Source organism: Mastigoproctus giganteus, chromosome 2 (assembly GCF_048544385.1).
Source record: "Mastigoproctus giganteus isolate SK-2022 chromosome 2, ASM4854438v1, whole genome shotgun sequence".
Lineage (NCBI taxonomy): Eukaryota > Metazoa > Arthropoda > Arachnida > Uropygi > Thelyphonidae > Mastigoproctus > Mastigoproctus giganteus.
Genome location: NC_143576.1, coordinates 107,195,815 through 107,215,358, shown reverse-complemented (window position 1 = coordinate 107,215,358; position 19,544 = coordinate 107,195,815). Strand labels below are relative to the sequence as shown.

Genomic DNA, 19,544 nt, shown 5'->3' with positions numbered 1-19,544 from the left:
AACTCTAGAGACTAAAACATGGGTTCCATCACTTCAAGCCTCCAATAAGCAAAGTGGTGGTATTGCACTGGTTGATGAGAGTCATCTACCACCTAGTACTGCCTGGTAACATAGAGGGGTGGCATTCTTCCATGTGGTGTGGGCGCCACACCTCGACCCCTGCTTACGTTGGTTCACACGTGGGTGGTCACCCACCATGTACTTGTGCATGGAGGTTATACCCAGAATTACTAACAGTTCCACCATTGTGAAGGTGCAAGCAGAGGATTTGGCTGTCACAGACCGTCCGGACTTCGCCGAAATTGGGTCCACTTGACTTGAGTGTCACCCGAATATCAGTTCCATCAGCGTTTTAGACTCCCAGATAGCAAGTGCCGCTTGTCTGGCATATCTGAGAGAATGTCTGACAACCTCAAGGACCATGTATTCACAATATGAGATAAAACTTAAAACAAAGCCGCTTTACTAATATTCTGTTCATTCAGATTTGGCTATGTATTACTGATTCTTTCGCACTATACTTATACATAGTTTAAAGTTAACTTATAGGCTTAATATGTCTTGGTTCCCAAAAAGAATCCTGTGCCAATCTCCTATATTAAACTTTTAATTTTGAGTTCAATTTGGATTTCCCTTTATCACCATAATCAGGTACTAACTTTTCCAATTGCCTTCCAGTATGTCACGCTGTCAAGTTCAGAAATGTGCTGGTGTTCAGAGAAATATTGAATTAAACATAACTTTTCAATTAAATAACACATTTCTGAAAGCTTATTTTTGACATACAGTACGCAACATATTTACTAGGATTATATACCAATAGCACACATCTATTTAATCTCACATCTTTTAAACTAAACGCTTGCTTCATCCAACAAATCCTTTTTGGTAGAAAATTATTTATTTAAAATCAGGAAGAGAGTAATGTGTTTATCTCTATTCTTTTAAACCAACTGAACTATAAAAATTTAGTTTACCTTGTTGAAAGACACTTAACAAATGAGTTTAGATGCTATTAACTTTGTTTTCTGGTTACAGTTTCCATATTGTTAGTGTCCACAACATTGTTTCATTGTCAGTTTAAATTCAATAACAAGAATTTCAAACTACGAAACTTAGCTTTGATCCTCTTGCCTATTCCTTTGGTTCTTCAGAGTAGCTGGGTGTGCATAGCTACACCCAGCTACTCTCTTATTTTTGAACTCAACTGGATCCTTGGAGATCATCACATTCCTATTTTGGGACTTTATAGTGTCAGATACCTTCGTGTGGTATTGCACTGTGATATGGACATTACATCGAGAACAAACTGACCTGTACAAGGGAATCTGAGATAATTGTATACCGACATTGTTCAGTAGTACAGCATTGTAAATAGGTTGTAAATTGTACTGTGCAGTCCCAGCCTGCAGGGAAAGTAGGCTGGGACTGCACAGTACAATAAATAAAAATAAATAATGATCTGTCAGTTGTTGTGCCATGCAACACACTGCATCAGAGTACACCTGTATTACTGTTAAGCTCTTGTATGTATATAATGGGCAAAAATGTATTTTTCAATGATAAGACAGTGGAAGTTTGCTTAACAAAATTACACAGGCAAAATATATTTACAATTATCCCATATAGTTAGTAATACAATATATTCGTGCCTAAGTTAATAAAGTTCATAAGCTCTAACCATCAATTTGTGTATCATGACAACAAGCATCAAAGCAAAAATGTGATATAGAAAAAAAAAAAAAAAAAAAAAAACAGAGTTATATAGTTTGACTAAACAAAAATTCTAAATTAAGGCTTTTTAGAACATAACTATGCTTATTAATAAATACTGACCTCTGTAAAAGTTTCAAAGCTCCATCTCTATCAATTGTGATTCCCAAATTTTTAAATGCATTTCTTATTTCATTGGCATCAAGTATGCCTAGTAAAAAATGTTAGAAACACATTTCAGTAGAAATTCTAGTATTTAGTTATAAAAAATATAATATAAACTCAAATTAATAAGTAAAGTAAATAGCAATTGTTTGAACATGAAAAAATAAAACTATTTGAAATACAAAAATGAATGTCAGGAAAATAACCTACACAAGACTACCTTTAAAAATTTAGGCTATTGCCAAATTTTGGACAACTGCCTAACTGATGATACCTGGATGTGAAAAAAGTACATTTGATGGGCATGATTCTTGCTATCAATAAATTGAATACACTTTATTAATAACAAGAATCATTTCCAAACATGTCATTTCAGTCCCAAAGAATCACACAACACATAAGAATAAAAGTTCCAGTGTTAATAATTTCCTCTGGTTTCCTAGGTAAGAAAAAAAATTTGGATGCATATGCAGAGAAAAAAAAAAAAAAGTAGTCCAAAGGTAAAAGGTCTCAAAAAATACAGTGGGTGTACCAAAACCTCTCATCCATACTTTTTGATAAACTAGGTCTGCATATGGCATAGTATTGTCATGGACCAAAATTATGGCCACTCTGTCCTCAATGCAGGTATACACATAAGACACTCTACCAAGCAGTTAACAAATTGCTTGCTACATGAAAAAAATTATACCATTTTACGATATCCATTCACTCTCCTCTTTCAACTAAGGGTTCCAGCAATCATATATATTATATAGGGTTGCAACGTAACTTTGGAAAATTATTTTCAAGTTTTCTAGAAATCCTAATACTTCTACAGATGGGGGGGGGGGAGAACACTAATGCCTCCTCCATTTCCCCTCATAACCATGCCATTCATACATTTCAAAAATTTAAATGTGAAACACGTTTACATTTTATTGTAGTTCTTACTTTTAACAATACAGTACAAACATTTTCTATCAGACAACCAACTTACAGAAAAAAAAGTTACCGATGGTGTGTTTATTTATTTTTTTAAGTAGCACTTTACTAAAGAAATAAAAATATGATAAAAAAATAGTGTCACTAGTGCATTTTAAATGAAATATTACATGTTTTACAGCAATAATCATAAAGTGATTATTGCTAAAGTGATAATTTCAAGTTAATTTTTTTTTCCAGCACTTCAACTATATTTACCCACATCTTACAACTAGCCCTCCAAGTATCCACGTTGTAATCTTTACTATTGAATAAGTTTACCATTCATATGAAATATCTGCCTTCTGCAAGGTGTTTACCTATCTACCCAAGTTACTACATTGTTAGATGCTCATTCCCTCTCTAATTGAATGCTAATTCATTAACTCTTTCAGGTTTTTCCATTCATCAAAATTATAATAAATTATGTGATTCCAGTTTATTTTTTACACTGACTGCTTTAGCTTCTTGCATTGTTTCTTTCTTTGCTTACAAAAGATGAATGTCATTAGCTTTTCACTTCCTTTGTGTTTTTTCTTCTGAATGGTGATCTTATGAAGAAAGACTTAAATTCTGCAAATTGCAGCTTCTGGAAACTAGGCACCTGCAAGGCTATCTGATTAAGGTGTATAAGGCCTTGAATGAATTGAGCAGGCTCAATGCTGATGGGGTACTTCCTCTTGCTCAGATTACAAACCTGAGAGGGCATAGATTCAAACTGAGGAAAGTTGTAGAATAGATGTGTGGAAGTTTGCCTTTAGCCAGCGGGTAGTTGATTGCTAGAACAAACTTCCATATATTTACCTCCAAGGGCTCACATCCAGTGAGTATGGGCTTGGCACACCAAAGGTCCTGAGCTGGATATCATCATTCTTCTCTCTCTCTCTCTCTCTCTCTCTCTCTCTCTCTCTCTCTCGAATTTTTTTTTGGCTGGTGCAGCATAAGCTTCAGGCTTCCTTGCACCATACAGCTAATAATAATAATGTTGTTGTGGAAGTTGATAGCTTAAATAAATTCAAGGCAGAACTAGACAACATTTGGAATGAATGGATCAGTGAAATGGGAAGGGAGTTTTTTTTTATTTTTTGGTTGATGCTGTATAAGCTTGCTTTCTTGCATCATGTGCCTCTACTAATGCTAATTCTTACCTATAACCTTGTTTATTTTCTCCAAACTTTCCTCTTTCAGAACTACTTACCCCTTTAGAAACTTTCTATCATGCCTTTTGTTATTTCAATGTTTCATATAAGTCCCTACCAAAAATGTAACTTCATGAAGATAGCAAGGATCTTTCAGGTGCTTACCACAAACCACAATCTGTTAGAGTAGCCACTTTCAACACACAAAGTGTGTTAAAAATATCTGGATTATGCTCATTGATCAAGGTAGAGAGAGAGTGCAGTGACAAAGCATGACATGATTCAACATGTACCATTACTTCCATGCAGTAAGCTATACACTCACAGCAGTTTATCTGTCTGCTAATAATGAAAAAGTGTTTTCACATTCCGCTGTATTCCAAAATAGCTGACACGGTATAATGTTTGTGTGTTAAATTTTTCTTTACAACTGAAAAAAACTACAAATTAAAAACTTGATAAAATAGCATATAGGGACTCCCACAATGACGGTTAGTATTAATAGTAGCAATTGATGTAAGAAAACATCAGCAAAAAAAAAAAAAAAAAAAAAACTTCACAACAAATGAAGGTACTGTAATCCAACAATCAACCACCTGAAGGCAAACTTCTGCACATCTATTCTGCAACCATCCTTCCTCAATTTGAACTAACCCCTTCTCCATTCTCCCCTGGGCCACAGCACTCCCACTATATTGAGCCCTTTGCTTTGCAGCTCTGGTCTGAGGCATGATTTCCATTCAAATTAATTGAGAATACTACACTAAAGTAATTACTGAATGCTATCAAATTCACATTGTTAAGTATACACACACAGAATAAAAGTAATAGTTACAGGAGTGGTAATAAGAGAAATATATAATGGAATATAGACCTGGGTTACTACTATGTAGAGTAGAATACACCCAATGACTATAAATAAATGCTAGTAGGTTATGCTTTTAGTGTGGAGAGAACAGCAGGTTAGATAACATAGAAAGGCAATCATAAAATAACACAATTCGAACCTGCACCTGCAACAAAAAGTCAAAAATATTATATTATAAGTACTTAGTGCTGTACTTCAGATGATTAATGTCGTTAACGAGGGCCAGCCGTTAAAACCAATCAAAATGCAGGAAAAAGTAATGCCTCTGTTTCTAACATGAAACATATGTAGCACGTGGTAAAAAGATGCCAGGCTTTTAGTTTATTGTTGATGTTCTGAAGTCATGTTAATCGTAATGCTAACGTATATATCATGGCTGACCCGACAGAGGCGGAGAAATGATAGCAAAGCAATACTAAAAATCATTGAAAGTTGAAATCACAAGATGGAGCAGACAGTCAGGAATCGTACTTACTGATTTCGCAAGCCGGAGAAGTGGGGACATTCGTCTGGTGTGCTGCAGTGAGGGAAAGAATGCTATGTGCACGTTTCAATGACTATATGGTATGTGTGTAGAAGCAAACTCAGGCATTGGAAAGCAGTAAGACATACGGGGGGGATTAAACACAATGAGGCCACGTGTCCCAGAATAGGGGGAAAGGCATAACATACAAAATAGCATGAAAAAGACGCTGAATTTTGTATGAGGCGAAGTTGGTATGTATAGCAATAAAATAGCATCTTGATATTGCTTTCGAAACTTAATCGCGCACAAGAAATAATAGATAGAGATTCAGATCGATCGATAGGGTCGCTAGCCCGTGGAGGTAGACCATTATATTACCATTTAGGTTTTATTACCAATCATGATGAAAATATAATTACATATAATGACAAAAAAAAAAAAAAAAAATATATATATATATATATATATATATACACACATACACACACACACACATACATACATACATACACACACACACACAGGAAGGCCTCGCATAACGCGAGTTTCAGTTAACGCTATTTGAAAAATGATACCACTTTTCACTTTATACTATGCAAATTTCCAGTTAACGCGATTTTTTTTTTTTTTATGTGATAGTTGAAAAAGATTTGAATCGCGCGTTAAGCTTACCGCAAGTAGTACGGTCAATAAACAAACGTTTGCCTGCTGCCCGCCTCGGTGTGTTCCATCAGAAGAAGACGTGTTACTTGTTTGTCTCCTGCTAATAAAGTCAATGCACGCTTACATAAAAATTAAAATTTTTAAATGAGCCATATGAAAATGTTACTGCGAAGGAGATAACGGTAAAAGAATTAGATGAAATCTTTCTTATCGCATAGAACCTCAAACAAAAGGTTTGAAGTTCTCTGCGATATTTATTTCACCAGGGCCAGAGAAGATTGTTGTCGGCTATCGGAAATTGATTGATAAAAAGAGAAAGTCAACACTGTTCAAATATTTCCGCAACAGTCATTTCTTCCTTGTGTATTTTATGTCAGAGGTTTCCAAACTTTCTCGGCTCACGGTGCTCTTAGTGTCTCAGTAATTTTTTCAAGGCGCACTCAGACCAAAAGAAATACCTAACAGTGCCGCTTAGTAGTTAGCTCCAAACAACTTAAAAGAAATGAAACTGAACTACCTCGAGCTAGTAGTTTGCGTGGTGTCCGACAGATGTCAAGTATCGCTGTGTTGCCCTCGTAAATTTAAAATATTCTGCGGCACACAGTTTAAGAACCGCTGTTTTATGCAATAAACATTTAATTCCATAATTATTTTCATTATCTTTTACATTGTATACAGTTAAAAAGTTATTTAAAAGGTATTTTTAAAATTCTTTATGGACATTCCAGAAGGTCAAGAACCAATTATGATTTTTCCTATTGGTTATTATATTCAATTAACATGTTTCTGTTTTGCGCGATGCGCTCGCGGGACGAATTAATCGAGGCTCTCCTCTGTGTGTGTGTGTGTGTGTGTGTGTGTGTGTGTGTGTGTGTGTGTGTGTAGTGAAAAATCATAAAAAAAAAAAAAAAAAAAAAAATACACTTCTATGATAACCAGTCGGTGGGCACAAGTTTTCCAGACCGTGAGACACCAAAAAGGTTAAGGGGCATTGTCTGTACATTATTTACATAGCATGGATGTAGAGGATGTCATTATGCTAGTATATTTGTAATATCTAGGGGTTGGTTAATTATATTCTTATATCTTGATTGGTTTATTGCATTTTGATTGGTTTTGACTGCTGGCCCTCGTTAACGACGTTGAAATCATCTGACGTACAGCACTAAGTACTTATAATATATTTTTGACTTTTTGTTGCAGGTTCAAATTGTGTTATTTTATGATTGCCTTTCTATGTTATCTAACCTGTTGGTTGATTACATTACCTGCTGTTCTCTCCACACTAAAAGCATAACCTACTAGCATTTATATACACACATATATACAGTCTGACCTCCATATAACGAAACTGATCGTTCAATTGAAAAAATTCATTAAACAGAAATTTCGTTATAAAGAAATATGAACTTTTCAACAATGAAAAATACTAAATACTGTTAGAAAAATACATCTAAGTAAAATATGGGAAATAAATCTGAAATAAATGGGAATGAATACATTTTCTAACATTTTAAAACAATTAATTTATTAATATCACATTAAGAAATTACTACTTAGATGATGCACACAGTATATTAGTACACTTTTAAGAATTATGTGGTAAAATATCTGGTTATTTTTTTGTTGTACACTGGATTTTACTGTATACATCATTCATAAAAATGTTCACATTTGTTTAAGCACTCAAATATAGTTTCTGGCACATTTTCTTCACACTGAAGGCCTTGGTACAAAGTTTCAAATGCTGACAACATTTCATGTTTGGAAGGTTTAATATTGCACTCATTGCCCTCATTTTCATCGAACTCATTGTTGATAATGTCACTAGTTCTTTGAATTCTCTTCAAAATGTTGGAGTCACTCGGATATTCAGCTACTATGATATCGTTATCAACTCCTAAAGATTCTTCAAGAACAATTTCTCCACTGATCAAACCTCTTGCTTGGAGTTCTTCTCAAGATTTCTCAATGTCTTGTAGCAGTTCATCCCTCTTATCGCTGTTAATTGGCATTTTAGTAAAACCTGCTTTTGTGAAACAATTCTTAATCATTGTTTCCATCACATCTTGATTCCATACTTTTGCCAACAATGATATGCATACGCACAAATCAATAACATAATCTATAGGTTGGTTGGTTTATATTCTTAGTATAATTTTTTCAGTATGCACCTTCATGTAGTGCATTTTCAAATTCTTGATAATGCCTTGGTCTATTGGCTGCAATTTAGACGAGGTATTCAGAAGGAAGTAAACAAGCTTCATACTTGTAAGCTTCGAAATTACCGAGCGAAGGTGGGCAGGGCAGGTATCGACAATCAAAGCGATTTTTTGTTTTCTTTCATCACCTTTCTATTGAAATTTAAAATCCATTGTTCAAAAATTTCACTTGTCATTCAAGCTTTTTCTTGTAGTTGTAGTCCAACTCTAACGACTTTACTCCTTTGAAACATCGGAGTTGTTTACTTTTGCCTATTACTAAAAGCTTTGGTTTTTCATTACCAGTCATATTTGCACCAACGAAGACTGTACTTCACCCCTTACTATTTTTACCACCTAAACATTTATCACTATTAAAAAGTCAGTCTCTTTTTTGGCAAACATTTAAAAAACAGAACCTGAAAAATATATTTTGTCAACGTTGAATATGTCTTTGGGCTCATAGTCCTCCATAATTTTTTTTCAAAACTGTTTCTTTTCAATGGGTACAGTCTTCTTCAATTACAACCCCACTTCAAACAGAAATAACTTTTTCGAGTAAGCAATGGCACTTTTTAAGTGCCATTGCTTACTCGAAAAAGTTCTAAATTGCTTACTCGAAAAAGTTATTTCTGTTTGCTGTCCAGCCAATCAGAACTGGTTTGGAACATTTTATGTATCAGAAAAGATGCGTACTCCATAGCTTTTTCTTTTATTAATGGCTCTGATATCGGCATGTTTTGGTCTCAAATCAACTTCACCCACTTAAAAACGGCTTCATCTACATCTTCATATAGGCATAATTTTGCACAGTTCTGACTGGGAGCTTCCTTAGCCAGGTGGGCAGGAGTGGCAGTGCATAGCACACGCTTCTTGATTAGACCGGGGTTCGAGCCTGTGACCACCAAATACGGAGGATGCAGAAAGGTCAGGGAATGACCACTGCATATCTCCAGAGCAATATGGCCTTAGTTGCTAATGCTCCTAAAAAAAAAAAAAAAAAAAAAAAAAAAAAAAAAATTAGCTTCTGACTGAGTCCTATTTCCTCAAACAGTTTGAGAATCGAAACAGTTTTTCAGAATGGCTGACATTCTGAAAAACCGTGTCACTACTGGCAGGGATACCAAATTTTAAAGCGATTTCTGTTTTTTTTTTTTTAATGCCCTGCTCTAAACTATTAAGTACTTCCACTTTTTCCGCTACACTCAAAGTTGTTGTTGTTGTTATTTGGTTTTTAGGAGCATTAGCAACTAAGGCCATATTGCTCCGGGATATGCGGTGGTCATTCCCTGACCTTTCCGCATCCTCCGTATTTGGTGGTGACGGGCTCGAACCCCGGTCTAATCAAGAAGCGTGTGCTACGCACTACACTCAAAGACTTCCTCTTAGATATCGTAAGGTTACTTGCACGGCAGCTAAAACAAAACTGATTTACGGACCATTTGCACCTATCATACCGAGATGGGCAAAATTTAGTGAAAGTGTGGATGACTCATTTCTGCAAAATGACAGATGAATTTCCAGGATAAAGGAAAATCACTCTCTCCTAATTCTCTAATAGGGTGCTTACAATAGAAAACAGGTTGACCAGAACCAATATTTGTGTCAGGAATATGCCTTAATCTTTGCCAATAACTTTGGACAACACATAGATACCAGCTGACCAGCGCGACTTCTCAGCACAGATTACTATACCCAGAAGTTGCTTTATGAGCAACTTCTTGGTACACTTGTGCTCTTAAGAATTAAACCCTTTAGTTATTAAAAGCTAAAGTGATTAATGGTTAATCCTTTTAGTTCTTAATTCCTGCTTCCTACAGCATCATCTTTATTGCCTAAAGGCCAGAAGTGCAAACAACTGCGTACCCAGGTCTCTCGAAACAGTTTGTTATATGGAAATTTTCCTCGTTATACGGAAACTATTTTCAATGTAATGACCAAGGGGAAATCAAAAAAGTTTGCTACATAGAAAAATTCGCTATATGAAAGTTTATGCTTTTAAAATTAAATTATAATCAGGGTCGGGCCATCCTGAGGGTTTGAGGGGTGCACTCGAACTGTGTTCCTTGAACTTTGCTGCCCCACCCGGGCAGCAAAGTTCAAGGAGTGTCTGAAAATGTGAAACTTACATACACACATGAAGGAAATTTCCAAGGGGGCACCAAATTTCAATTGGCACCTTAACACCAAATTGCAATTGGCACCAGGGTGCCACATACCCTAGGAACACCCCTGATTATAATAGTTAATAAAATTATCTATTATCGCAAACTGGGTGAAACAAACTTTCCAGATACCTATTTACTGCAATTATTACACTTGAATTTTCCTACCACGCACTACAGGACAAAGTTACAGGATACAATATTCGTACTAAATGACTGATACAAAAGGTTCTAAGTATATTAAGTAGCAACTTACAAATCTCTAGCTAAATTTAAAAATAAAATAACAAATGTGACTAGAACTACAAAACTATTTATAGAATAGGATTTAATATGCTAATCAGGTCAATAAAATGGAAAAATGTTTCATAAACTTATCCTTTCATAAACTCAAAGTTCTTCAACTAGTATGTGGATACTCTTGAGCCTTATGTTGTATGAGTTTGACTGGCACCATCATGTCAAAGAGGGCAGAGAGTCTGTCAAGTGATCCATTATTTGGATACTGCTTAACTTCAACAAATGATGAAAGTATGTCTGAAGTCTGAACTTTGGTATGAAATGACCAAATATTCACTATGCATAAAAATAACCAAAGAAACTTCTCTGGTTGATCATTCCAGTCCATTTAAACAAAAACTTTGAATATGAGGTGCATTTTTGCAAAGTCCATGCTGCAGCTGTTGAGAGAGGAATATGAATACTGCTAGCAAGTTGCTTCTAGTTTTGTGTTAATATGAAACTAACGACAAGAGATTTTTGATATGTATCATACCAAAAATCAATATACCTGTAAACCCATGTAGAAACATGGGTTTACAGGTATATCGTGAGACCAAACAGGCAGTCATTTAAGTGGAAGATTCTCCCCCCTCTCCAAAAAAAGCAAGGCAAATGTGCAGAAAAACAAGGGCCACGTTGCTAGCAGTTTTTGACTGCAAGAGTATTATCCACCATGAATACATTCCAGAAAGACACAATTAACAGAGTTCCACAATGACATTCTGAAATACCTTCATGATGCAAAGAAAAAGACCAGAAGAGTGGAACTCCAAAATCTGGTTGCTTCACCAAAAACAAGATAGTGCACTGTCTCTAATACATAAATTTTTTTGGCAAAACAAGGAAACAATCAATTCTAGCAATCCCAAGTTTATCAGATATGGCTCCAAAAATCAACATGGTACCATCAGATGCGATAGCATGTTGATTTTTGCTTGCTACTACTGTAATATGCTTTTATGATATCTAAGATGTGTGTGTGTACATTACTAGTAATGTTGTGAGATTTAAGTAGTAAAGGTTGCATGGTTATAGTTCAATACAGGTATTGAATTGAAACAATGGAGGGGGTGTTTTTGTTTTCTATTGAGTTCTCAACAGAAATAATTTTAATGAATAGCAGTGAGAAATTTGGAATGCAATTTACCCATCAACAGAGTTTTAGGAAGCAAGCTGCTTTACAGCATCAACAAACATGCTCATTTAGCAGTCACACAGTGGGATGGCGTACTTGGTAATTTTGTTTAATGGCACTAGTGGGATACTAAAATATAAAAACCAAAAGAATTGATAATTTAAAAGGGATGCTTTTAAATTTCTTTATAATTGTAAGTTTTTTTTTTTTTTTTTTTTTGTTAGTTGTTGGCGCATAGGCTTCTGTGGCCATAATGCACCTCCCAGGGTTTTTTTTGTAGTACTTTGATCCAAGCCCGAGGCGGGAATCGAACCCGCGACCTCTGGGTTGCCAGGCAGGCACTTTACCCACCCGGCTAGCCCGGTCGGCCTATAATTGTAAGTAATTGAGTATGAAAACAATCATTTCACACCAGGAAAATCATGCAATGCAAATGTATATAATACACTGCAAACTACTGCAGAAAGTTTATAAGAGATGCCTACTGGATTGCTCACTGATCACAGTGTACATAGTGTTTGGAGGCGGGGCATCTTTTTTTTTTGATTTGGTAGTTGTTGGCGCATCGGCTTCTGTGGCCATATTGCACCTCCCAAGGTTTTTGCAGTACTTTGATCCAAGCCCGAGGCGGGAATTGAACCCGCGACCTTTGGGTTGCCGGGCAGGTACTTTACCCACTCGGCTAGCCCAGTCGGCTCGACGGGGCATCACCAGTGGCAACAGTGCCATAAGTACTCTTGTGGCATATACAGTACTCTATAAAAGCCAGACAAAAATATTGTGTATAGTATGTAAGAAGTATTATGTTGCGTTCTATCGTTGTTGTGGTCTGGTTTTTGGCTGCAGGACCCCACATTGCCCATACACATAGCTAGGAGGTAAGCTAGAAGCTAGACTGACCATTATTGTCTGGCAGGTCCTGCCACCTAATTGCCTGAACTTTTGGTGATGGGACCTAAAAAAAAAAAAAAAAAACAGATAGAGATTGAGGAATATGAAAGGCAAGTGGGGGAAATAGTAAGAAATATTGAGGCGTAGAGGAAGGTGTCCTCAAAATTATTAGGTGGAATAAACTCCACTAGGCAAGTGAAGCAAGGGAATGGGAATCAAAAGTTACCAAACAAGAGAGTCTGGTATTGATTGCCACTTAGTACACGAGAGGCAAGATCCTTTTCTGAGGTTTAGTCATGTCCTTTTTTTTTTTTTTTTTTGGTAGTTGTTGACACATAGGCTTCTGTGGCCATAATGCACCTCCCAAGTTTTTTTGGGGTACTTTGATCCAAGACCAAGGCGGGAATCGAACCCACGACCTTTGGATTGCCAGGCAGGCACTTGACCCACCCAGCTAGCCAGGTCAGCTTAGTCTGTTAGGTGGTAGATGGCTTTCATCAACCGGTGAAATACCACCACTTTGCTTATTGGAGGCTTGAAGTGGTGAAACCCATGTTTAGTCTCTAGAGCAAAGTTTCCGGCATCCCCCCCCCCCCATACTTCTCCTTCAACCCATGCACGGTACTAAGTACTATAGGTTTTGATACCTTTCGTGTTTGGGGTTTTCATAAAAAAAAAAAAAAAAAAAAAAAAGTCATGTCCAAGTAGTTGAGAGCAAGTCCTTTTCTGTGGCTTAGTCACGTCTAAGCAGTCAAGAGGCAAGGTCCTTTTCCGTGGTTTAGTCATGTCCAAGTAACTGTCACAATTTAAGATGTGCCGGTCACGGTTGGGAGAACAAGTCCCCTCAGTGGCTTAGTCATGTCCAGATATTTGTCACAATTGGAGGTTCTCAGTCTGTCTTTTTGTTTAGAGGTTTTAGTCACATTAAGATATTTAATCGCATCTACGTGTTTATCACAATTGGTAGGTCTCAACATCAGCAGTTGAATGTATATTATTCACTATTCAGTGATTGCTTTTCGGCATGTAAGTTCCTAGGATGGATGTTAGGATTGTTTCTCCATCTTGAAAAGAGCTCCTGAGCAAAATTTGCAAATGCAGTATAATCTTGTATATTGTCCAGTACGTGGAATTCCTGATTTCTGGGTAAGAAGATGATTTTGGTGATTAATACAGAATGAAGGTCCTCAATACATAAGATGGTGCCAGCTTTCCTGGCCCCTACAAGCGTAGAATGGATCTTCAATGATGCCTAGTGATTTTGGCTTGGCTTTAATGGCTCCATGGCCAGTAAGTAGGTAAGTTGGTTACAAACCCGGTGAGAACCATGGTGGTTTTTTTTAGGAGCATTAGCAACTAAGGCCATATTGCTCCGGGATATGCAGTGGTCATTCCCTGACCTTTCCGCATCCTTCGTATTTGGTGGTGACGGGCTCGAACCCCGGTCTAATCAAGAAGCACGTGCTACTCACTGCTGCTCCTTCCCACCTGGCTACGGAGGCGCCACCATGGTGGTGGTGGTCGTCTGGGGAAGTTCATGCTTACATTCGGCAAGAATTTCTGGGTGATTTCACCCTTTGTAGAGTTTGACCACCTGCTCTGCCACTCTTGCTGCAGTTGGTTAAGTAGGTGTTGCTTTTCTTCCTTACATCCATTAGCTGGGTTGATTGTGTATGTAAGTATGTATATTTATGTACATATGTGGCCTGTTTGTAGCAGCTCCAGAACCTGGGTCCATCTCTGCAAATGGTCTCTGTCTTGAATACAGAATCTGTATAAGCAGGGCCTGAAATGTGAGCAGCCAACACCTGAGCAACTGCTGCCTGATGCCTGTCCCAAGGCACATGGAGCCAGGGATAATCTATTATCTGCACCTCAGTGGTGTGCTAAAATCCCACATCCACTGGAGGTAGTGCAATACCAGTGGATGCCAGCCATCCCATACTCAGGATGCCTAGTCCTGAGTACCAGCAGAAAGGAAAAAAAATAATAATAAAAATAAATATATAAATTAATAATAATAAATAAAAAAAAACACCAGTGGTTGACATCTCTGAACAACCTCAGATTACAAGAATAAGTCCAGGATGACACAGGAAACAGCTCAGCAAGAGCTTGTTGAATTATCCAGTGTGGTGAAGCATCTGCATTCTACTGCTGAAGACATTGTTGGGGAAGATTGTGAAGATTTGAAAGGCTTGAAAGTTAGTCTCATTTTCAATTAAGGCTTTACAATTGACTTCAGAGATGTTCTGAACCTTATTTTTAAGTGTTGTCCGTCGTTATTCTTTGTAGTTGAGGCAGGACAATAGGATGTGGTTCCAGAATTCCTCTTCCCCACAGGAGCAATGAGGATTTGTCACCAGTCCGAATTGGAACAGTTTCACTTTAAGAGAACCATGTCCTGTTAGGATGTAGGACATGCTCGTGGATGGGTAGAACCAATTACAATGTGGCTTATTCACGGCAAAGGTGACATCCAGGATAAAAAGTCTGTTGACCTCTCCAGTGGGACTTTAATCCCATCTAATCTGCCAAAGGAGAGGAGTTTATTCCATAGGTTTATTTTTTCCTGTTTTATATTTGTAGCAGGATTACAGTCTATTCCAAGGAGTGAGGTTGGTAGTCCTTTTGTGTTTGTAGATCCAGCCTCTATAAGCTATATATAGGTCCAAGGGAAAGGCTCCTGATAGAACCTGCAGTGCATTAGTTGAGGTTGTTCTTGGTACTCGGTGTGACGCAAGCAGCATGGTTCTTTGCATGGAAAGGAGTTTCGCCCAGATTTTACTGTAAGTGACCCTATAGAACCAGACCCCAGCAGCTTAGGAGACAATTGGCATGGACACAGCTTTATAGTAGAGAGATAAGGTTCTTTTGGTGAGTCCCAAGTCCGAACGGGAGATGCTGATAACGGCTGCAGTGAAGGCTTTGGTTTTGTTTGCTAAACTGTTCACGTGTGGTTGGAAACCGAGCCTGTCGTCCAATATTATGCCAAGGTGTTTAGTTTGTGCCACATATGGAATTTTCTCCCCGTGAATAAGCACTTTAGGCAGTCTGCAGTAATCCACCCTGTTTTTGAAGATCATTAGCTTTGTTTTTGTGTTTGATATTTTTAAATTTATTTGTGAAGGTCTGGCTTACAAGGTCATCCAGGACAATCTTTGCTTGGCTCTCAAGGGTTTTCCTGGATCTTCCTGCAATGCAAATAATCAAGTCGTCTGCATAGGCGAAACTGACACAGTTGTCAAAGCTTCTGGTGAGCCACTGGTCAAGTACGGAATTCCAAAGGAATGGTCCTAGCACTGACCTCCATGGGCAACCTCTATTTATAAATTTTGAGTATGACAGGTGTTGGGCAGTGACCTGAATTGATCTGTTACTGAAGTAGGATCTTATGACTTTGTAAAGACACTGATTGCAATTTGCCAGTCTAAGAGACCTGAGGGAACTCTCCCACCAAAGGGTATCAAGGGCACCCTCAAAATCCACAAAGATGGCCATCTCACAGACTGCTGTGGAATGTGTACAGTGTTTTACAAGAGCTGCAATGGCATCTTCTGCGGAGGATCCTTTCTTGAAGCCATACTGCGAGTTGGATGAAAGGTTTCGTGAGCTTAGGATAGTTTGGATTCTGGGACCAATCATTCTTTCAAACAACTTTCCCAGGTTGGCTAACAGAGAGACTGGGCAGTATGCTCTTGGGTCAGTATTCGGTTTTCCCAGTTTTTGAATAACTTTAAGCAGTGCCTGCTTCCAGAAATTGGGGAATATGCCTTCCAAGAGGCACTTGTTGTAAAGATTTAACAAAATATTAAGGTAGATCTCATGAAATCTAGTGATGACTGCATTTTCTACCAGGTCAAGGCCTGGACACTTTAGGATTCAATTTGGCTACTGCAGCACCAAGTTCAACAGCAGTGAAAAGATCAACATCCAGGGTACCTTCGTAAGTGGCACTGTTTGCTCGAATCTGAATTTGGTGCATATTGTCAAGATTGGGATCATCTTCGGGGAAGATGGGTTGGTTATGTAGTTGAGGACGGTACATGAAACTCCTTTTGAGAGCTGGTATAGCAATCCCCTTCTGAGTACATCTAAATCAAGGGGCAGAGCACCTGCCAGAATCTGAAGGGTGTGGGTGCTGACTGTACAGCAGGCACAGGTAGTAACAAGCAGAATGGACCAATGAATGGTATCTAGTATTTTCCTGTTGGAGGCCATAACAGCTTTGGTGAACCAGATTCTTGAAGCACACGTAATGATAGGTATAAAAACAGTCTTATAGAATAATGAGAGGGTTCTTAACTTAAGACCCTAGTCCCGACATGAGACCCTGGCAACAAGAGCAGCATAGTTCTGGATTTCAGTTTGGAGGTATTTCAGATGAGGCTGAATGAGAGGTTGGTATCAAGCATTACTCCAAGATACTTCATTTGCAATTGACAATTTAATGGTTTTTCCATCTATTTTTATTTGTGGTGGTCTTCCAGTATTTAATTTGCCTTTCAAGAGTATAGAGTTAGTTTTGGTTGGATATAGTTGAAGGTTATTCTCTTTTTGCCCAGTTTTGGAGAATGCAAAGGGCATGATTAGCCAGGGTCTCAAGCCTGGCCCTGGAGTCTGTGGCCATAGTGATGATAAGATCATCAGCATATCTTTGAGATTTGACCTCTCTCAGATCAATGTTGACGAAGTTATCCAAAACAATATTTCATAATAAAGATCTCGGGACTGAATGCTGCAGGCAGCCGTGGAGGATGTTTCTGGAGACTTTGTGATATGGAGCATTAACTACAATGGATCTGTTGGAGAGATATGATTTGATGGTCTCAAAGATTTTTAGGGATGGAAGCTCTGCGAAGTCTGCCAAGGACACTCTGCCACCAAACTGAGTTGAATGCCCCAAAAAAGTTGATGGCAATAATCAAGAAATACTTCTTGCCTGTATAAGCAGCAGCTATGAGAAGATTCTGTAAGGCATCAATGATGGAGGAACCAGGTCTAAACCCATATTGTTTTGGCACTTTCATAGTGCTGCAAAATTATTTTGTGGAGCAATCTTTTGAATAGTTTACTAAGGACTAGAAGAAGTGCAATTGGGTGGTAGAATTCTAGTAACTGGAGGTTTTGTGGGGTTCTTAAGGATGAGTTTCAAGTTGGCTATTTTCCAATTGCTTGGGAATAATCCAGTTTGCAAACAGCAGTTGAGGAGATTTAAAATGATCTCAGAAGTGCACTCGACAGCCTTTTTAATAATTTCAGGCTCCAACAAGTCTGGTCCTGGGCATTTTCTATCTTTGATCAGAGCAAAGATAGAAAATGCCCAAAAGAGCATTTTCTATCTTTAAGATAGAAAATGCTCTTTTCTATCTTAAACTTTTAAGATAGAAAAGATCCATGCTACAACTTTTCTATCTCTAAGATAGAAAAGTTGCAGCATGGAGCTCATCAATACTAAAAGGGGGCTGCAGGTTATACATGTCATAGTGGTTGTTCTCATAGCATAGTTTGAGCTGTTCTGCAGTAGAAGGAGCTGGCAGCTTTTGGAACGTCACAACCAGGATGTTACCAACAGATTGTTCCCAGGAGGTAGTCATTGTGCCCTCTGAAGTCTTAGTAGAAGTAACAATCTGTCCCCAAGGGAGTTTGCTGACAGTGACTTTATATACCACTCCCCAGGGATCAGTGTTTCCTGAGGCAGACACCAGTACCTTCCAAAACTGCTGCTTACACTCCCCTATTTTTGGTGTTTACATGTTCCTGGCTTCAACTTTGGGCGGGGGGGGAGGTCATCATTTCCATTGGAAAGCCTTTCACTTTGAATTTGCCTCCCTGTTGAAGGTCCTGGCAGCACCAGGGAACAACACCACAAGCAGAGTTCTTCTTTCTTATTGCTTTCTCACACGCACTAGTAATTATCCTTTTTATTTCCCGCTGGAATGCATTTGGCTGTTTTGGTTTTGCTCTATTGTAATCTGCCTTGTGGAGGTAGTCAGCGAGGGCTTGAAGAGCTCCAAGTTGGCTTTGCTTATTGTATATCTGTTAAGAGTGCACTTAAGAGCAGGAAATCTGACAAGAGTTCTGGAGAACTGTTATGTAATGACCCTGTGGTCCAAAGAGGTCCACGAGTCCTGAACTGTCCATCCGGTGATACTGCCCACAACACTTCTAGTGACAAAGGTGATGTCTTTGGTCACCTCCCACATACTGTTGCAGAAAGTTGATAGATTGTTCAGTTTATTTAACACTGAATGGAGAGTTGGACAGGGACTCTTCAAACGGCTGACCGTTTCTTGTACCCTGTCTGTCCAGAGCGGTGTGATGGCAGACTGGCGACTTGCAGTTGATATCAGCACCAATGATAATCTTCTTGTTTAGAAGAGTTTGCAAGACATTCTCAATGTACTTAGTGGTAAAGGTAATGTCTTCCCCTGGTCTGCAGTACAAAGATATGACATAGAACCATGGGCTAAAAACGTGGGCACACACTCTGCCAAGGATGTGCATAAGTGAGAGATTTTGGCAAGTTTTTTTTTTTTTTTTTTTTTATGTGAACCCCAAACACGAGAGGTATTAGAACCTATAGCACTTCGTACCATGCTTGGGTTGGAGGTTGAGAAGACGAAAGAAGATATTTGTGACATTGGACTTGAACTTCTGTAGATTGTAATTTTCAGGAAATACGTATAAAGGAAGGTTGTTCCAGAAAACGGCAGTTGAATGAATAAATGAGGAAGATGAAAAGTTGGTTCTGTGGGTTTGAAGTTGGACAGTAAATGGATGCTGGCTGGTGGCGGCACGTGTTCGGACTGTTTTGAAAGAGAGAGCGGGAATTATAGAAGCCAATTCAGAAGAACAGTGCCCATGGAAGTATCTGTAGAAGAGGCATGCAG

At 38.2% G+C, this 19,544-nt stretch overlaps 1 protein-coding gene across 1 annotated transcript in view; it reads right to left on the bottom strand.

Moving 5' to 3' along the window:
- LOC150089485 (mitochondrial adenyl nucleotide antiporter SCaMC-like) overlaps positions 1–19,544 on the bottom strand; it is a 279,984-nt gene that overhangs the window by 242,501 nt on the left and 17,939 nt on the right. Inside the window, exon 3 of the mRNA XM_090368618.1 lies at positions 1,837–1,924. Coding sequence (XP_090224744.1) covers positions 1,837–1,924 — 88 coding nt within the window. The remainder of the gene's footprint in view (positions 1–1,836; positions 1,925–19,544) is intronic.